Source organism: Chaetodon auriga, chromosome 20 (assembly GCF_051107435.1).
Source record: "Chaetodon auriga isolate fChaAug3 chromosome 20, fChaAug3.hap1, whole genome shotgun sequence".
Lineage (NCBI taxonomy): Eukaryota > Metazoa > Chordata > Actinopteri > Chaetodontiformes > Chaetodontidae > Chaetodon > Chaetodon auriga.
This window is the reverse complement of record NC_135093.1, coordinates 4,319,262-4,334,239: the sequence shown is the minus strand read 5'-3', so window position 1 is coordinate 4,334,239 and position 14,978 is coordinate 4,319,262. Positions and strand designations below refer to the sequence as shown.

At 47.7% G+C, this 14,978-nt stretch overlaps 2 protein-coding genes across 13 annotated transcripts in view; one reads left to right on the top strand and one right to left on the bottom strand.

Moving 5' to 3' along the window:
* Positions 1-240: 240 nt before the first annotated feature.
* g6pc3 (glucose-6-phosphatase catalytic subunit 3) lies at positions 241-3,719 on the top strand. Its single transcript, XM_076759442.1, has 6 exons — positions 241-559; positions 1,318-1,424; positions 1,524-1,614; positions 1,730-1,848; positions 1,969-2,110; positions 2,199-3,719. Exons 1-6 carry the CDS (start codon positions 342-344, stop codon positions 2,539-2,541), a joined length of 1,020 nt encoding a protein of 339 aa, XP_076615557.1. The 5' UTR covers positions 241-341; the 3' UTR covers positions 2,542-3,719.
* tanc2b (tetratricopeptide repeat, ankyrin repeat and coiled-coil containing 2b) overlaps positions 2,687-14,978 on the bottom strand; it is a 134,127-nt gene continuing 121,835 nt past the window's right edge. For 10 of the 12 annotated variants that reach the window (XM_076759429.1, XM_076759430.1, XM_076759432.1 and 7 more), the window contains 8 exons: positions 13,550-13,807; positions 12,657-12,832; positions 11,968-12,100; positions 11,045-11,074; positions 9,510-9,601; positions 9,137-9,283; positions 8,844-8,944; positions 2,687-8,748 (listed from right to left, as the gene is read on the bottom strand). In XM_076759429.1, coding sequence (XP_076615544.1) covers positions 6,678-8,748; positions 8,844-8,944; positions 9,137-9,283; positions 9,510-9,601; positions 11,045-11,074; positions 11,968-12,100; positions 12,657-12,832; positions 13,550-13,807 — 3,008 coding nt within the window. In that variant the 3' untranslated portion in view covers positions 2,687-6,677. The remainder of the gene's footprint in view (positions 8,749-8,843; positions 8,945-9,136; positions 9,284-9,509; positions 9,602-11,044; positions 11,075-11,967; positions 12,101-12,656; positions 12,833-13,549; positions 13,808-14,978) is intronic. The other 2 variants (XM_076759431.1, XM_076759433.1) reach the window with 1 other exon arrangement.

Here is a 14,978-nt window from a genome sequence, read left to right as displayed (position 1 = left end):
ATTGAGACGAAACCTGGGCGTGTCGAAGGACGTCGCGTTATGCTCATTTATTCTATTACGATGACTTGTATTAACAATTTTATCTATTTAACGTCACGTTACACAATTGATTCATCTACTACGTGCTTCAACCAAAAATCAAAAGTAAATTCAATTTAATTAATCGAAGCAGAAAGTTGTGTCATTGTCTCCCGGTCAACCGCTGACAAGTCAAAGTCTCCCCCTACTGGAGGCATGACTGTACTGCCACCTTTGCTGCAACGCTTCCTGAAGTAGAAAATATTCAAGATTGCATTTTGATTATCATCATCGCAGCGTATGCACTGATAGAGGGCGCAGGGATGGAGGGCATTTACACCCAAGGCATCTGGATGGCCGAAAGTCTTCAGCAGAGGACGATAAGTCAAGAAAAAATATGGCTGGTAGTCACTCATATTGGAGACCCTAAAGCAGCCTTCCTGCTCGTCTTTCCCTTCACATATTTCATCAACAAACGCGCTGGAGTGACGGTGCTTTGGGTAGCAGCTATATCTGAGTGGTTAAACTTGGTGTTTAAATGGTAAGGCTAACAGAAGCAGCTAACGCGTTAATGTGTAGCTTTTATTTCATGTTTCAATGTGTTATCTTCCACACGTTAGCATGAAGCTAAACGGCTCATTGACATTAAAGTCAGTCAGTGTCAGGTAACTACAACAACAGCTGAGGTATTTTCTTTTTTAAAAAATTTTATTCGCAACAGTGAAGTTACAAACCAATTTTGTATTTTGTTCCGCTAACGTCGCATCTTCCGGCGAACGCAGTACAACCGCGTACACTGTCCGAGGTGAAACAGCGAACAGCGGAACCTTTTATGTACAGCATGGATGAGTAGTTATTAATGGAGACCTTTTCTCATTGATTTATCAAAAACCCGATATATGAGAGGGGAAAAGAGTGGCTAGAAAGGAAAACTAATAACATGAATTACTTACCATAACAACGTATTAAGAATACCTATCACGATTGATTACATGTAATACAGATTGACCCAAATGATAAACGCGTTAGGTATCATGAAATAATGTCCAACACAGACCACACTACAACTGCTATTATCATCAGTCTGAAGTGTCAAAAGACAGAGTGGGTGTAGGGTAGAAATCAGAGGGAAAATGTGTATTTAATGATTATTAGGGAAGAAACAAACAGAAACAGGTTTAATGTTCACAGTACAAACACCACCTGAAGTCATGATGCTACACACTCGAGTACAGTACCTTTATCATACAGAAATGTGCATTATTGTATATTATGTGCTGAGATTTCAACTTTTCCCAGGATGCTGTTTGGAGAAAGGCCATTCTGGTGGATCAGCGAATCGCGTCTGTTCATCAAGACGCAGCCCAAGGTCCAGCAGTTTTCCTCCACCTGTGAAACCGGCCCAGGTGAGACGTCCTCTGAGAAAGATGCTCATCAGTCATAGATAGAACATTGAATTCATTGCACAGTCAGAGCTCTGAAGCTGGCGTCTGCGTCTGTCTCAGGCAGCCCGTCAGGTCACGCAATGGTGACGGCAGCAGTCTGGTGGGTCGTGGTGTCCTCACTGGCATCATTTCTGTACTCACGCACTCACAGGTTTGTGCATTTAAAGTAAACAAAAATGTTGATTTGGCTTCGAAAATGTACCGATAAAGACACTGGAGGACATCAGAGCTATCTTTAAGGAATCTCTCTGTCTCTGTGCGTCCAGCGTGGTGCTATCAGCTGCTCCTTACCTGCTCTATGTGCTGATGCTGGTGGCAGTCGGGCTCTCCAGGATCTTCATCCTCGCCCACTTCCCTCACCAGGTCGTTGCCGGATCCATCACAGGTCTGAATACAGTTATATTGTCTCATTTCATATCATTTCTCTTTCATCCCTTGTTGCCACAGAGGTTAAGTGAGAACATTTTTCATTGCGAATGTAAACTGATTGAATCGTCTTTGTCAGGTTTCATTCTGGGGATCGTTCTGAGCCGCAGAGTGCCAGAAGGTCGCCCCCTGCTGTTCTTCTTCAGCCTCAGCATCGGGCTGCTGCTGGGCACTCTGATGCTGCACGCTGGACTGCAGTGGCTGGGAATCGACCTCTCCTGGTCAGCCTTTTTATTGTGTACTGATGAGTCTGTTCAGCTCACGATAAGCTCTGTGAGGTCAACTGGACATGTTCTATCTGCTCCACAGGTCTATCGCTTTGGCCAAGAAATGGTGCAGCCGGGCGGAGTGGATCCGCCTGGATACGGCTCCGTTCTCCTCTCTGACCCGAGACTGCGGGGCCCTTCTGGGTTTGGGGCTGGCCCAGTACTGGAAGCCAGGCGGATGGTCTCTGCCTTGGGCCCCGCGGGCTTTGTCTCTGGCCATTTCCTCCATGGGACTGTACCACGTCAACCGCCTGCCGCTCCCGGTCCGGCCTCAAGGCCTCTTCTACGGCCTGTTCTTTGTCAAATTCGTCATCGTGCCTCAGATTGTCATGGTGCTTGTGCCTGGACTGGTTCACCTCTTCACACACAAAAAGAAGAAAGACTAGAAACGATGACAGTTAGAGGTGTCTTTCACTCCTCAAAGGACAGTTTCTGTAAACACTCTAAATGTCTCATTAATGTCTGGTTTAGTACTCAAAGGCGTAGTAAACACTGCGGTAGCTTTTTTTTTTTTTTGTGGTGTTGCCGTCGTGCAGGGTCGAGCTTTTGAATGTTCAGACTTGGTGATGGGTGACATGGCTCTGAAATAACGTCAGGATATTTCGGGGGAATTTCTGTGAACGATATTCTTGATGATACGACAAAATACGGAGGGTAACTTGCCAAAGATTTTGCGATGCTCTGCTGAGCGAATGTAGTTCGTCTGCTTGGTTTCGAACTCTGCTGTCTCTCTGGGATTTCGGGCTCCTCGTACTGAAGCGGGTGTTTCAGCTCGAGCTGCTGAAATCTGTTGTGTGTGACGCTACGACGTCATGTCATAAACAAGTTGGAGCATTCCCATTATAACCATGGGTTATTTTACTGTATTAAAAATCCTTACCAACACTGTTGGTAAGGATATATGACACACCTGTACTTGGGACAAATATCTTGTGCAGTGTTTTGTTCTTTTCCCCATCATTAAGACTTTCTGGTGTTGGGAATTTAACTTTTGTTTACGTGAGAAAGGTCAAAGGAGTAACTCCACTCATTTAATTATTACACTCCTACAACAACATCTGACAGTAAAAATTAAAAAAGAAAGACCAAAATCGATGCAGCAGAACCAGAGATATCAGTTTTATACCACACATTCCTCTTCCTGGTCAAAACCTGGCACCTACATTACCCACAATGCAACTCAACCACCAACAGTTTGCTCAGAGATTGGTGTGTGCTACGCTCGTATCAGCTAACGTAGCCTCGAGCCGCGAGCTTTACGCAGAGATGAGGAGCAGCTTACAGACAGTTGGAAAACTCTTTGCAGCTCCAACCGCGCTGACTCAAGTGACATCACATGCTGACTCAAGTGACATCACTGGAGTCAGTTTATATTGGGGTTACCATTAATTTAAACATGAATACCTTCACTCGTGGTACGTTCAGGGGTTGTTTTGGAGAGGTTTGCTTCTCTGTGGACACTCTGGTGTTACGTGTTGTTCTGTGGACCAAAATCATCCAGAATAAGAGGATCACATTTGTTTGTTCTGTTCAGATGATCAGTAAAATAAACGACTGACATGCCGGGCTCGTTTCAGTTGTAACCATTTATAAATATGTTCTTTTCTTTTTTTTTTTTCCAATACATAGGTTCGACTGTACAGATTACAATCAGTTATCATGAGATAAAAACACATTCTTTTTTATTGTTTTTAATTAAACTTTTTATCACAGCGATCTGAAAGCTCACATTTACAGACAAGAGAACTCTGCTCAGCAAGCAAATACATTAAAATAAAATAAAAGAACCTTTTGCTTTTGTCTGGTGAGTCTGAGGGAAGAATGATAAGGACAGTTCAGGGATGGCGGCCTCCTCATCTTCATCCGAGCGTCGCGTCGCACACCAGAGTCAGAACACTGCTATACATGTTTCTGCTTGAGCTCATGGAAAGAATAGAACATGCATCAGACTATTTACAGCAAACTAATATACACAGACAGCTTGAAACCATACACCCCTCAAATATCCTCAATTTAGAAGTTTTTGTTTAAATTAAGTATAATACAGTTTATACCTTCATTTCTGTAAAGATTCGTCGGGCTTCTCTCGGGGAGCAGGTGAAACTGAGAATGAACCGTCTCTCTTCTTCATCAGAGAACCGAAACAAAAGGTTACAAACGGGCTAGAACTTTTCCCACATGTACAAATAACTTGAATATTCTCCACTTTTTCTATCACTCAACTCCAAACGTGGAGCTTCTGCGCACTGAAACCTCAGTCATTCATTTTTTTTTCTGCAGTAGATTCAACTTAAATCCAAGATGTGTGCAACACCAGCGGGTCACACTGGCTGGTTTAGAGTTAAAGGACAGTCGTGGATGTTTTTTTTTCTTTCTGAACTAACGAACCCGAGCTGGACCGAGTCGGTATATACAACTTGTGCTAGAAAGTCTATACATCTTCACCGGTTTAAAAACGTCGTTTGCTCTTCATATTGTCATTCATCGCGGCTTCGTAAATCATAATAATAATAGCGTCTATGATAGTCTGGCATCACCGGTCAGAGGTCTGACTGATCACACACCCACTTTCTCCAAATTCAACAATCATAACAACGAAGTAAGTAAAATACATAAAGTGCACCCTTAGTTAAGAACTCAACAGGCGTTTTTAGTGCAGAAGTGGCGGAATAAAAAAAAAATGCATTGTGGGCGAAAAGAAAGGACAAAGTAACGCGGGAGGAGGGGAAACGTCCGACAGTGGTCGTGTTTGCATTCGCTTGCTTTTTAATCGCTCTCTGAGGAACACGGCGCCGTCACGTGCAGGTGAGGGACAAAGGCGAACTTTGACGCTCGCGTGCCACCTGATAAAATCACCTCCTGCGGGATTTTCCTTCTCACCGCTTCACCAGCATCAGTCACTTCGTGGTGATTTAAGATCCCTGCAGCCAAAGATTCACACTAGAAACAGATGCGTTGCACTCAAGGCCAGATTTTTTTTTTCTTTTTTTTTTGTCTAATACAGCAATCTGTCCTCAAAACAAGCTTTATGAATTCTGCAAAACAACCGCTCGAGCTTCTACTACAGCAGCTGATGCTTTGCCTGTTCATGGAAGCAGATGGTTTAAGCAAGTATTCATGACAGGAAGCTGGTCCAATATGTCCCACTGCAGCCTCGACAGTTGGTTGGACGTCACACTAAGGCATATCATGAGGTCTGTGATACAGTAACGACTCCAGAAAGAAATACAGAAAATCACGATTTACGGATCTGAACCCCCAGAAATGATGAGACAGGCGGAGGGACCGCGTGGTTGAAGTTTTAACACCAGCTTGGACTTTAAGACGTGCACACACACACACACACCTCCCGACACTCTGGGGAGGATCTGAATCTGTGTGTGCGCTTGTCAACTTAACACTGATACAACTATTGTGATAATCGATTGATCACTGCGGTCATCCTCTGCTTCTAGCCCCTCCAGTGTGAGGGCTGTCTGCTTCTCTAGCACTGAAAACTGAACATCTTTGGGTTTTTGGACTCTTGATCGGACAAAACGAGACATTTGAAGACGTCATCTTGGACTCCGGATTACACTGGGCGTGTTTTTACTGTTCTCTGCCATTTTACAGACAAAAAAAAAAAAAAAAAAAAAATCCAAAAATAATCTGCAGATTAATCGATACAGAAAACAACTGTTATTTGCAGCCTTAGTTCAGATCATTGAGGACCTATTGCAGCATTGAAAGCTTTTTTTTTTTCTTTTTTTTGCATTACACCACAACAAAAACTTTTATTTTGACACAATAGAGGTAATTATATCATTCAAAGTTGGTCAGTGTCCCTCATTTCTTACCCTGGATCCACGTCCATGTGACTAGCAGTGGGACACAAAGGCAGGGTTAACAGAATACAATTCAAACGCAAACTATGAGTTTTATTTCTATGTACAATATATAACTTAATTATAAATATTGTCATTTTTCTCTAAGTACTGAGTTGTTGAGCCATTTGTATTTTCTGAGCAATGTACAGTATTGAACATATAATATTGTATTACATAGAATAGAGCCTACTAGCAACCTTGGTTAAGAGCACACTTTGAAAGAACAGAAGTTGGATACAGAGTCCACAAGTAGAGTCCGATGATTAGTACTTTCCCTCCTTCAGTCCCACCTGTTGTGTTCACCTGTGGAACTTTGTGCCACACAACATTTTGGAAGTGCACCGGTCTTTGATTCAGTGTGAGATCAGAGCTGAGGACCCTCCTGTTAGCCTACCTGTGTGCAGAGTATGATAATGAAATAATCGCTTCTCACGGTTAGTTTTGTTTTTCGTATGATGTCTGAGAGCCTTCGTGTGTGTGCCGGCTGTGTGGGTTTCTCTCTCACTGGATCTGTCTCTCGTGAGTTCTTTACGGTGAGTTCGTCCATGTCACGTACACGACGGTCAGCGGCGGGCGGCGGCTGTTGAGCTAAATTATTTTTCTCCTCTCACTCCCACTGACAAGCCCAGTCCAACCAACCAATCACAGACAGGCCATCACACATTTGACTCCACAAATGGTCTCTTTGGTTTGATGGGGGAGGTGGGGCCTTGGGTCCGGGAGTCACGCGAGAGCTGGCGGTACATGTTGTCCTGGTAGGCCTGCGCCACGGGCAGAGTCCTCGCCACTTTCACATCCGGGTAGGTGGGCACCTGGCTGACCCGCTCCAGGATGTCCCCGCTGCCACGGGAGCCGTTGGCCAGCTTGCCCAGTGAGGGGGGCTGGGTCTGGGAGTAGTAGTCCTCCTCCAACAGGTGTCCGTTTTGGGCGTTGTTTGTCTTGTTGTAGTAGGCGATGTTGCCCAGCGAGGCGGGGGGACTGTAGGTGGAGCCTTGCTGGACAAGCTGGCCGGGCGAGGTGGGGCTGATGGCGGAGTCCATGGACGTCATGGCCCTGGACCGCGAGGGCTGATGCAGGTACTGCTGAGTCCGCGCCGTCTTGTCTATGATGCCCATGAAGGGTGTGTTCCGAGAGCGGGTGGTCTCGCCCTGATATAGACCCCCGCCGCCCTGGGAGGGAGAGATGGGAGAGATGTCATCGCAGGTGCGCTCATATGTGGCTTGCAGGGGGATCTCCATCTGCTGAATGGAAGAGGGAGGCCTGAAGCCCGGCGCTAAATTCGAGGTGGATCCAGTTGAGATGTTGTTGCTCGAGGGGGAGAATCGAAGGCCCACGCTCTGAGAATGGATGAGAGGCCTGGGGGTGGGCACGTGCTGCTTCATCTCAGTAGTATTGGCACTGACCGGGCGTCTCACCATATGGGGGATTTCGGGAGAGCCCAGCTGGCAGGGGGGCACGGCATTGGCGCGCTCCAGTACGTGTTCGGAGACTGGGTAGTAGGCGGCTGACTGGCTGCGGCTTATCTGAGGTGTCTGGCTGTAACGGATGCCCCCCGGGCCCCCGCTGCTGGCGCGGTAGGCAGAGGAGGGGCGCTGGGGTAGCTCATCCTTCAACAGGCCCGACTCCATAACCCCTCCTCGGCCGCCGTGCTGACAGAGGGCCCCAGAGCTGAGGCTCGCCTGGACCTGGGGCATGGACCGTCCATCCAGGGAAGGCTGGTACACAAGCCGGCTTTCCACGTCCACTGAGCCCCCTTGGTAGCGTCCACCGATGGAGTGGCCCATCTGGCCCCCGTAAAGGCTGTTGCCCATCACGTTGCTGGGCTGGTTCGTGCGGACTATTTGGGCTATGGAAGGCTGAAGACGGAGGCCTTGGGCTTGGTGGTGCTGGGAGGACAGCGAGGGCTGTGAGCTCAGCTGGAATGAACGCTGGCTGCTCATCTTGGAGAGGGGGGATTTGGGTCGGCCGGGGAGCTGCTCCGTCTGGTAGCGCACGGGCGAGCCGGACTGGGACCTGTACAGACAAACGCTCTCCACTGGAGGACTGGCTCTGTACTGCGCAGCCCGACGTAAAGGGGAAGGCGGCGGGCTCTGGTGATCCATCCCCTGACCCCCAGTACCCATAGAAGGCGGGCTGAAGCCGTAGGACTGCTGGTGCACCGGGGAGGTATGAGGCGGGCTGTGCCGGTAGTGCGAGTTCTGATGTGTCGGGGAGAGGGAAGGCGATGTGGGCTGGTATGTCCCGCGGGTTGGAGAGGACATGGAGGAGGAGGTGGGGTGATATTCGTAGGGCTGGCCCATGGGTGAGCCCCCACCAAGGTAGATCTGATCTGGATGTGTGGGGGACAGCGGTGGGCTCTGGATGATGGGAAGGCTGGAAGGATTGCTGTGAGACTCCGGCGGAGGCAGACCCACAGACATGGCCTCCAGCTCCTGCTCCAGGTAGTCCTCATCCTCAAACAGGTCCTGGACGGGCTCCATGTCCTCTAGACGGGGCTCCGGGGGAGGGGGAAGAGGCATGGACAGGGACAGGGACTCCTCCTCTTCGGGGGGAGGCGTAGGAGGAGGGGAGGGAGGAGGCTCCAGCTCCAGGTCCTGCTGCTGGTGCTCCTCCTGGTTGAGCTGGTGACACTCCTCCTCCACCCTCTGGAGCAGCCGCTGGATCTCTCGGTTGTTGGGGCACTGCTTTATGGCTTCATTCAGGTCCTCTAAGGCCTCAGGAAATTGTCTGGAAACAAAAAACGGTTATTTTTAACGACTGAAATGATGTCCAGACTGTAGCTCCGGGGACACGTCAACATGTATTTGATGAACGGTGCGTACCTGCTGCTACGCTTGGCGCGTGCCCTGGCATAGTATGCCTCATAAGATTTTGGTTTCAGTTCAAGTGCCTTAGTAGCAAATTCCTCAGCCATCCCAAAGTCCTGCAGAGATTGAGCACAAGAGAAAACTACTGAACAACCCCCAAAACATATAAAGACAGGAAAATATGGCCGACAGCATTATCCGCTATACTGTTCGGTTATTTAATCTGATAAATGTCGCAGAAGTCTGCTCTGGTAAATCCCTGAGACGGTGACATTTTGGCTTTTTTTCCCCGTCCTTCGCTGACTTACGTTCATTTTCCTCCGACATCGGGAGAGGTTGAGGAAAAGTGACACTTTGAGTTCCCTGAATGTCTTGAGGTCCTCGCTGAAGCCTTCGCGTGGAAACTTTTTGAGGGCGTACTGATAGCGCTGCGCTGCCTCCTTCACCTTCCCCTTCTGCCGGACAAACAGAAAGAAGTCTGGTTAACCTCCCTCGCTTGTCTTGTTTGTACTGAAGGTTAACTGTGACAGAATTCTATATATAACTTTCATTTTCTACCATATATAACACATTATTTTTACCTTTTACCTTAAGTCTATATTGCTCATAACAGCAGTATAGTTTTATATTTCACACTTCAAATCACATCTGTAATTAAATCCATGAAACGTGCTCTCCGACCTTGTAGAAGCTGTCCCCCTCCTCGATGAGTTTGCTGAGTAAGATGATCATGATGTCGGGTTTGGAGGTGGCCATGGCCCATGTGGCTGGACCTGGGTAACACAGGAAGGAGCAGATGAAAAAAAAAAAAAACAAAACAAAAAAAAAAAAAAAAACCACAGTGAGAAAGACACACAGAAATAAGCAGAGGAGGACGAAAGGGAGGAGCGACTGGGAGTCACACCACACACAACGATAATAACGGGTGAGGACGACAGCCAAGATGGGGGATGGAGGAGAAAAGACAGGCAATCCACTGCAGAGGAAATATCACAAAAATCTGCTCTGACGCCTCGAGAGCACTGAGACCTCGCTGTGGGACGTCACACCTGGGTCAAACACCATTTGCCAATAATTCTGAGCTTTTCTTTAATGCTGATCAAGTTAAATTTGTCTGATCGGAGTGCAGAATGAGCACATTTTGATTGCTCTCAAGGGCTAGAATTTGTGATTATCTGCAAATATGTTTTGGCCCAGGCAAACCCAGAGCACACGTAGAGTAAAAAACAAACAAACAATAAAATAATCACGTCGTCATGTCTTTCCATCGAGACACATTTTTCTGTCTTGTCAAGAAGTGCAGATGAACAGTAATTCTTTGTGCTAGTGGCTGATTCAGGGATGTGATCAAGAAGAGCGGAAAAGCAGGAAAAGCTCCCGGTGAATGCGAACGGGAGCGGCGTGTTTCAAAAAGAAGAAGAAGAAGAAGAAAGAAAAAAAAAAAAAAGACGCTTCATCCCTGCAGACTGTCTTATGACTGAAAAATCCAACAAAAACCGCTTGACTGAAACTGATGTGTCTTTTCTGTATCTGCGCAACAGCAATCCTTGACACATGTACACACACACACACACACACACACACACACACACACACACACACCACAGGGATGAAAAGGAGGGGATCTTGCACGAGGAGACACAGGGCGGGTACAAGAAACAAAAGAGGCAAGCAGGAGGGATATAACAGAGCTCTGCAGGCGTTAGCTGTCCCCTGAGCTGGTGGTGGTGGTGGTGGTGGTGAGGGTGGTGGTGAGGGTGGGAATGCCGCTGACTGGCCTAGCTGACACTGTGGAAACGTCTGGAAGATGAACGATGCACAGTACAGTGGTTTATCACCTCAGTCTGTGGTGGCGGTGGCACAGAGGAATTACAAACACATGCATTTTCTGCTAGGTCACGACCACGCAAGTGTTACTGAGGCCTTCCGTCATGCATCTGTGGGATGGAAAGGTCAACACCTCGGTACGACGTCGCAGGCTGGAGGCCGGGCATGCTGTCATTAACCACTTGGACGTTAGCATCTACCTCTAGGCAATCCCGACTGCATCACTGTCAGTGCTAATACCTTTGCATGTTATTATTTGTGAAGGTTTGAGAAGGTTTTGGTAGCTAAGCTGGCCTGCCGACACTTAGGACGACACAGACAACACAGAGAGAGGAGATAGAGCTGTCAAAATGCCTGGTGGGGTGAGAAGTCGACAGCCTTGGCTTTACCTCGGGGCCGACTGGGCAGCGTCTGACATCCTGGGGCCGGAGAGAGAGGCGGGGGATAGGGGCAAGAGGGAGGGGGGCGGGAGGGGAAGGAGGAGGAGGAGGAGGAAGGAGGTCATGAGCAAGGGAAGGAGTGTAAGTGGGAGGGCGGAGCGAGGGGTGGGGCAGAGTTGCCAGAGAGAAACGGCAAGAAGGTGAGAGAGAAAGAGAGGTGATGGCAGTGGTGGTGGAGGAGGAGGAGAAGTGAGAAAAAAGGAACACAAAAAGAAGCAGCAGTGAGAAGCGGAGATAAGTGCCTCAGCGGAAAAGAAAAACATACCGAAAAGAAACACCGCAAGCGCTAATAACAACCTGTCTCTGAGCGACCGCGGGGGAACACAGAGACAGAGCATGTGATTGAGGGAGAAACTGGGAGATAGCGTGAGCGATAGAGACAAACAGAGGCACCGAGAGAACATGACAGAGAGAGAGAGAGAGCAAAACAACACAGCGGCAAGAGTAGTACGATAAAAAGAAACACACATCAGAGCCATAAATAGCTGAGGAGAAGCAGCACGATGCGGCAGCGGAGGGGGCGGATGACATACAGGAGCAGGAAGTGGTTTAAGCTGCATGGAGACACAAACCCCAGTCCATGGCTGATCGCAGGAAAATGCTACAGTGCTCCGCAATGACCAGCAGGGAAGTGGGTACTTAAAAGGAAGTGCGCTTTCATCTCTGGCTTCTCCCTTCATTGTCTTTCATGCAGCTCATGCTTGAACTCCAGAGCGTGACCTTTTCAACCAAAATACAATCTCAAGTTGTATCTCATTTCACGGCAGGCAAATAACCTTTCGCTGTGGCGCTACAGGACAAGGATGCTGCATCTAAAAGAGGTCCTCTGTGAGCTAAACGGTGGGCTCTTCGCTCTGCTGACCCGCTCTTACCTATCTTGGCTCCTTTCTTGAGCAGGGCGACCACCACCGACGTGTTTCTGCAGCCCACCGCCCTGTCGAGAGGACGCATCCCGCTGTAGTCTACGTGCTCTATCATGGCCCCGTGGTCCACCAAGAACTGGACCTGAAAAGACAAAGAAACGTGGTGAGAACAGTCGTCCAAGCGCCGAGTCCAAAAACTCCCTCATCTGCTCCAGACGCTTACAGTTTCATCTTTCTCACATTAAGAGAGGTGCAACATTTCAAACCCAAACTGGCTCTTTGAGGAAGCATCTGACGCCAAGTTTTGGTACTTGACAGTGTGATACTGACACCTCTCAGTTTGCACCAAACAAGAATTAAAGATTCCCTCCAAACATGTTTTCAGATACATAAAGATGCTCTGCACGGATTAATGATTCATATCTGATGTTGTTTTTCCACAAAAACGTGGTTACATCTGCTGGTTCTCCCTCACCGAAAAACCAGAATCTACTTTATGTCGATGCTTTAAAAGTTAAAATACTAAAAGCAGGACGTCTCTTCCTTCACATGTTGAATATTGGACGAAGTTCCCTCTTCATCAGATGAATCTGAGCAACACCCGTCTGCACAGTGAAGGTCAAACATCCCAGTGAAGCAACAAAAAGCCAAACAGATTTCTGAGCGGAGGTGCGATGCCCCGCCCTGTGGCCACTTACCACCTCAGAGTCTCCGTAGAAGGCGGCGAGGTCGAGGGGCGTGCGTCCGTTCTTGTCTGCGTGGTCGGTGGCGGCTCCGCTCTCCACCAGGCAGCGGACGACAGGTAAATGGCCTTTCAGACAGGCCCAGCTCAGAGCGGTCAGACCCTCCTTATCCATCAGAGACAGAGAGGCTCCTGGGAAAGCAAACGGCGGCGGTGACACAGAGCCAGGCGTCCTTCACTAAACACGCTCCATCTGCGGCTGTGTGGTTTGTCATTTTCATTATTTCATATCTAACTGCTTAATTCGTTTTGATGGATTTTTTAAAATCTGTTGCTGATTTAATTTGGCTGTAATTACTGTAAACACAATTTGAAAACAGTAATTATGCTTTTTTTTTATTAGTGCAGTGACTGTGTGCTTTTTTCTGAATGACTGTGGGGTTTAGACAAATATGAGAAAAGAGAATTGTGTTCTTCGTTCAGACATTAGCACTGGAAACATTCACACTTGTTATGAACTCTCTATATTCCGGCATCCACAAGCTTTTCTCCTCAGTGGTTCGACGGATGAGTCAAATCTGACTCAACTGTACGTCTGTCAGGTCGGACTTTTTGCGTTTGCATCCACTCCAAATAGGGAAAGACACAGAGGAATTGCTGTCAAAACAGGCTGAGAGCAGCAGCGAAGTGATTGGAGTTAAGAAGACGTGTTTAACGGAGCAATTCAGGAGGATGCCCTGCACGAATCCTTTAAACTTAACATTAATCACGGTCATTTTGATTCGCAGACCTCATGTCAGACTCTGAACGCCAAAGATAAAGATATTCATTTCCTTTGCAACCAATTTACACATCTGTATTATATTGGATATTTTGTGTTCATGTCATAATGCATAAAGCCTGTTTTACCTTGAGCCAGTAAAAACTCGACAGTGCCCAGGTGTCCCTCTGAGGCGGCCATCATTAGAGGAGTACGACCCTGCTTGTCAGCCAGGTTGACATCCGCGCCGTGTGTGAGGAGAAGGTCCACGATCTGCCAGTGTCCCTGTCGGACGGCGCTGAACAGCGGGACGATGCCTCTCCTGTTGGGCTGGGCCACGGCTGCGCCCTGCTCCAGTAACAGACGACAAACCTCCAGCTTCCCCCGACCAGAAGCCGCAGTCAGAGCTGGACGCACAAACACAGTGAATGAGGGCTGAGGTGACGGACATGGTGGATAGAAATCAGGCTTTCAGTTCTTCAGGTTGCCTTCATGCACTCGATTTTTGTCAGAAGACGCAGGAGGACGCCTACAAAGTCACTACCAAACCTGCGGTGACTGATTTTTGTAGAAGTAAGTTGTGAACACATTGTCAACACATCATCGCCTTATAAGTTGAACTTGTTAGCAAACACATCCAGCAGTTAAAGAGCAACACTGTCAGCCATTCGGAGTCGTGTTTGTGTCCACCTGGTGAGTGCTGGATGATGACTGTCCAATAATCACCCTCTCCCAGCTCTGTTTTTGGTTTTTATCACCTCCTGAGGGAAATATCCGAGTCTTTAGCTGCTAAATGCTCCACTGTGTTCACCAGTTAGTTGCTAATTGTGTCTGAGCAGCTAAAGTGCAGTGGGCTTTTAGAGCTTTTTCGCTGAAAACAGCTGCCGTCTGTGGCCAAAAACGACTCTATGAGAGCGGCGAGACTGAACCAGAACAGTAAAGTTGCAGCCGGACACCTAAACAACGAGCTGAAACTCACTATGAAGCTCTTAAAACTGAGGGGAGCTGCAGGTCCAGGTGATAATTCTCTGAATCTCTACGAGTGACCACTTTAACATTGTTTCTGTCGTTTAAACATTCTTATTATACGAAAAAATATTGTAGCCAGACAGAAGTGAAGAGAAGAAAAGGATGAAGAAGAAGAAGAAGAAGAAGATAAGGTATACCCGTGACACTTTGGGAGCAGAGGCCTTTGAAAAGACATCCTCTCAAATGTAATGATTATAATTGGAATAATTTAAGCTGAGGGAACAAATCTCTTTAAAGTCGAGTGGCAGCAGCCCCACAGGGGCGGAGGGCTGACCCCAGATTCACCTGTAACCCGACAGATACTGCAGTTCTGAAGCTGATACTGACTGAGTTTAAAAAAATCTGATGACAGCTTAGTACGGATCCCTTAGATTTCTTTTTGTTTGCAGGACTTTTTACAGTGGAAAAATCACTTTGTCAGTGCCCTCTGCTGGACAAACTATGTAATGACACTGTCTCTGAACGACCGTTTCTGTACTCTAAGTTCTTGTTACTTCTCAGCTGACTGACAGCTGCAGTGAGAAATATCACCCGACGTATCGGCTCAGC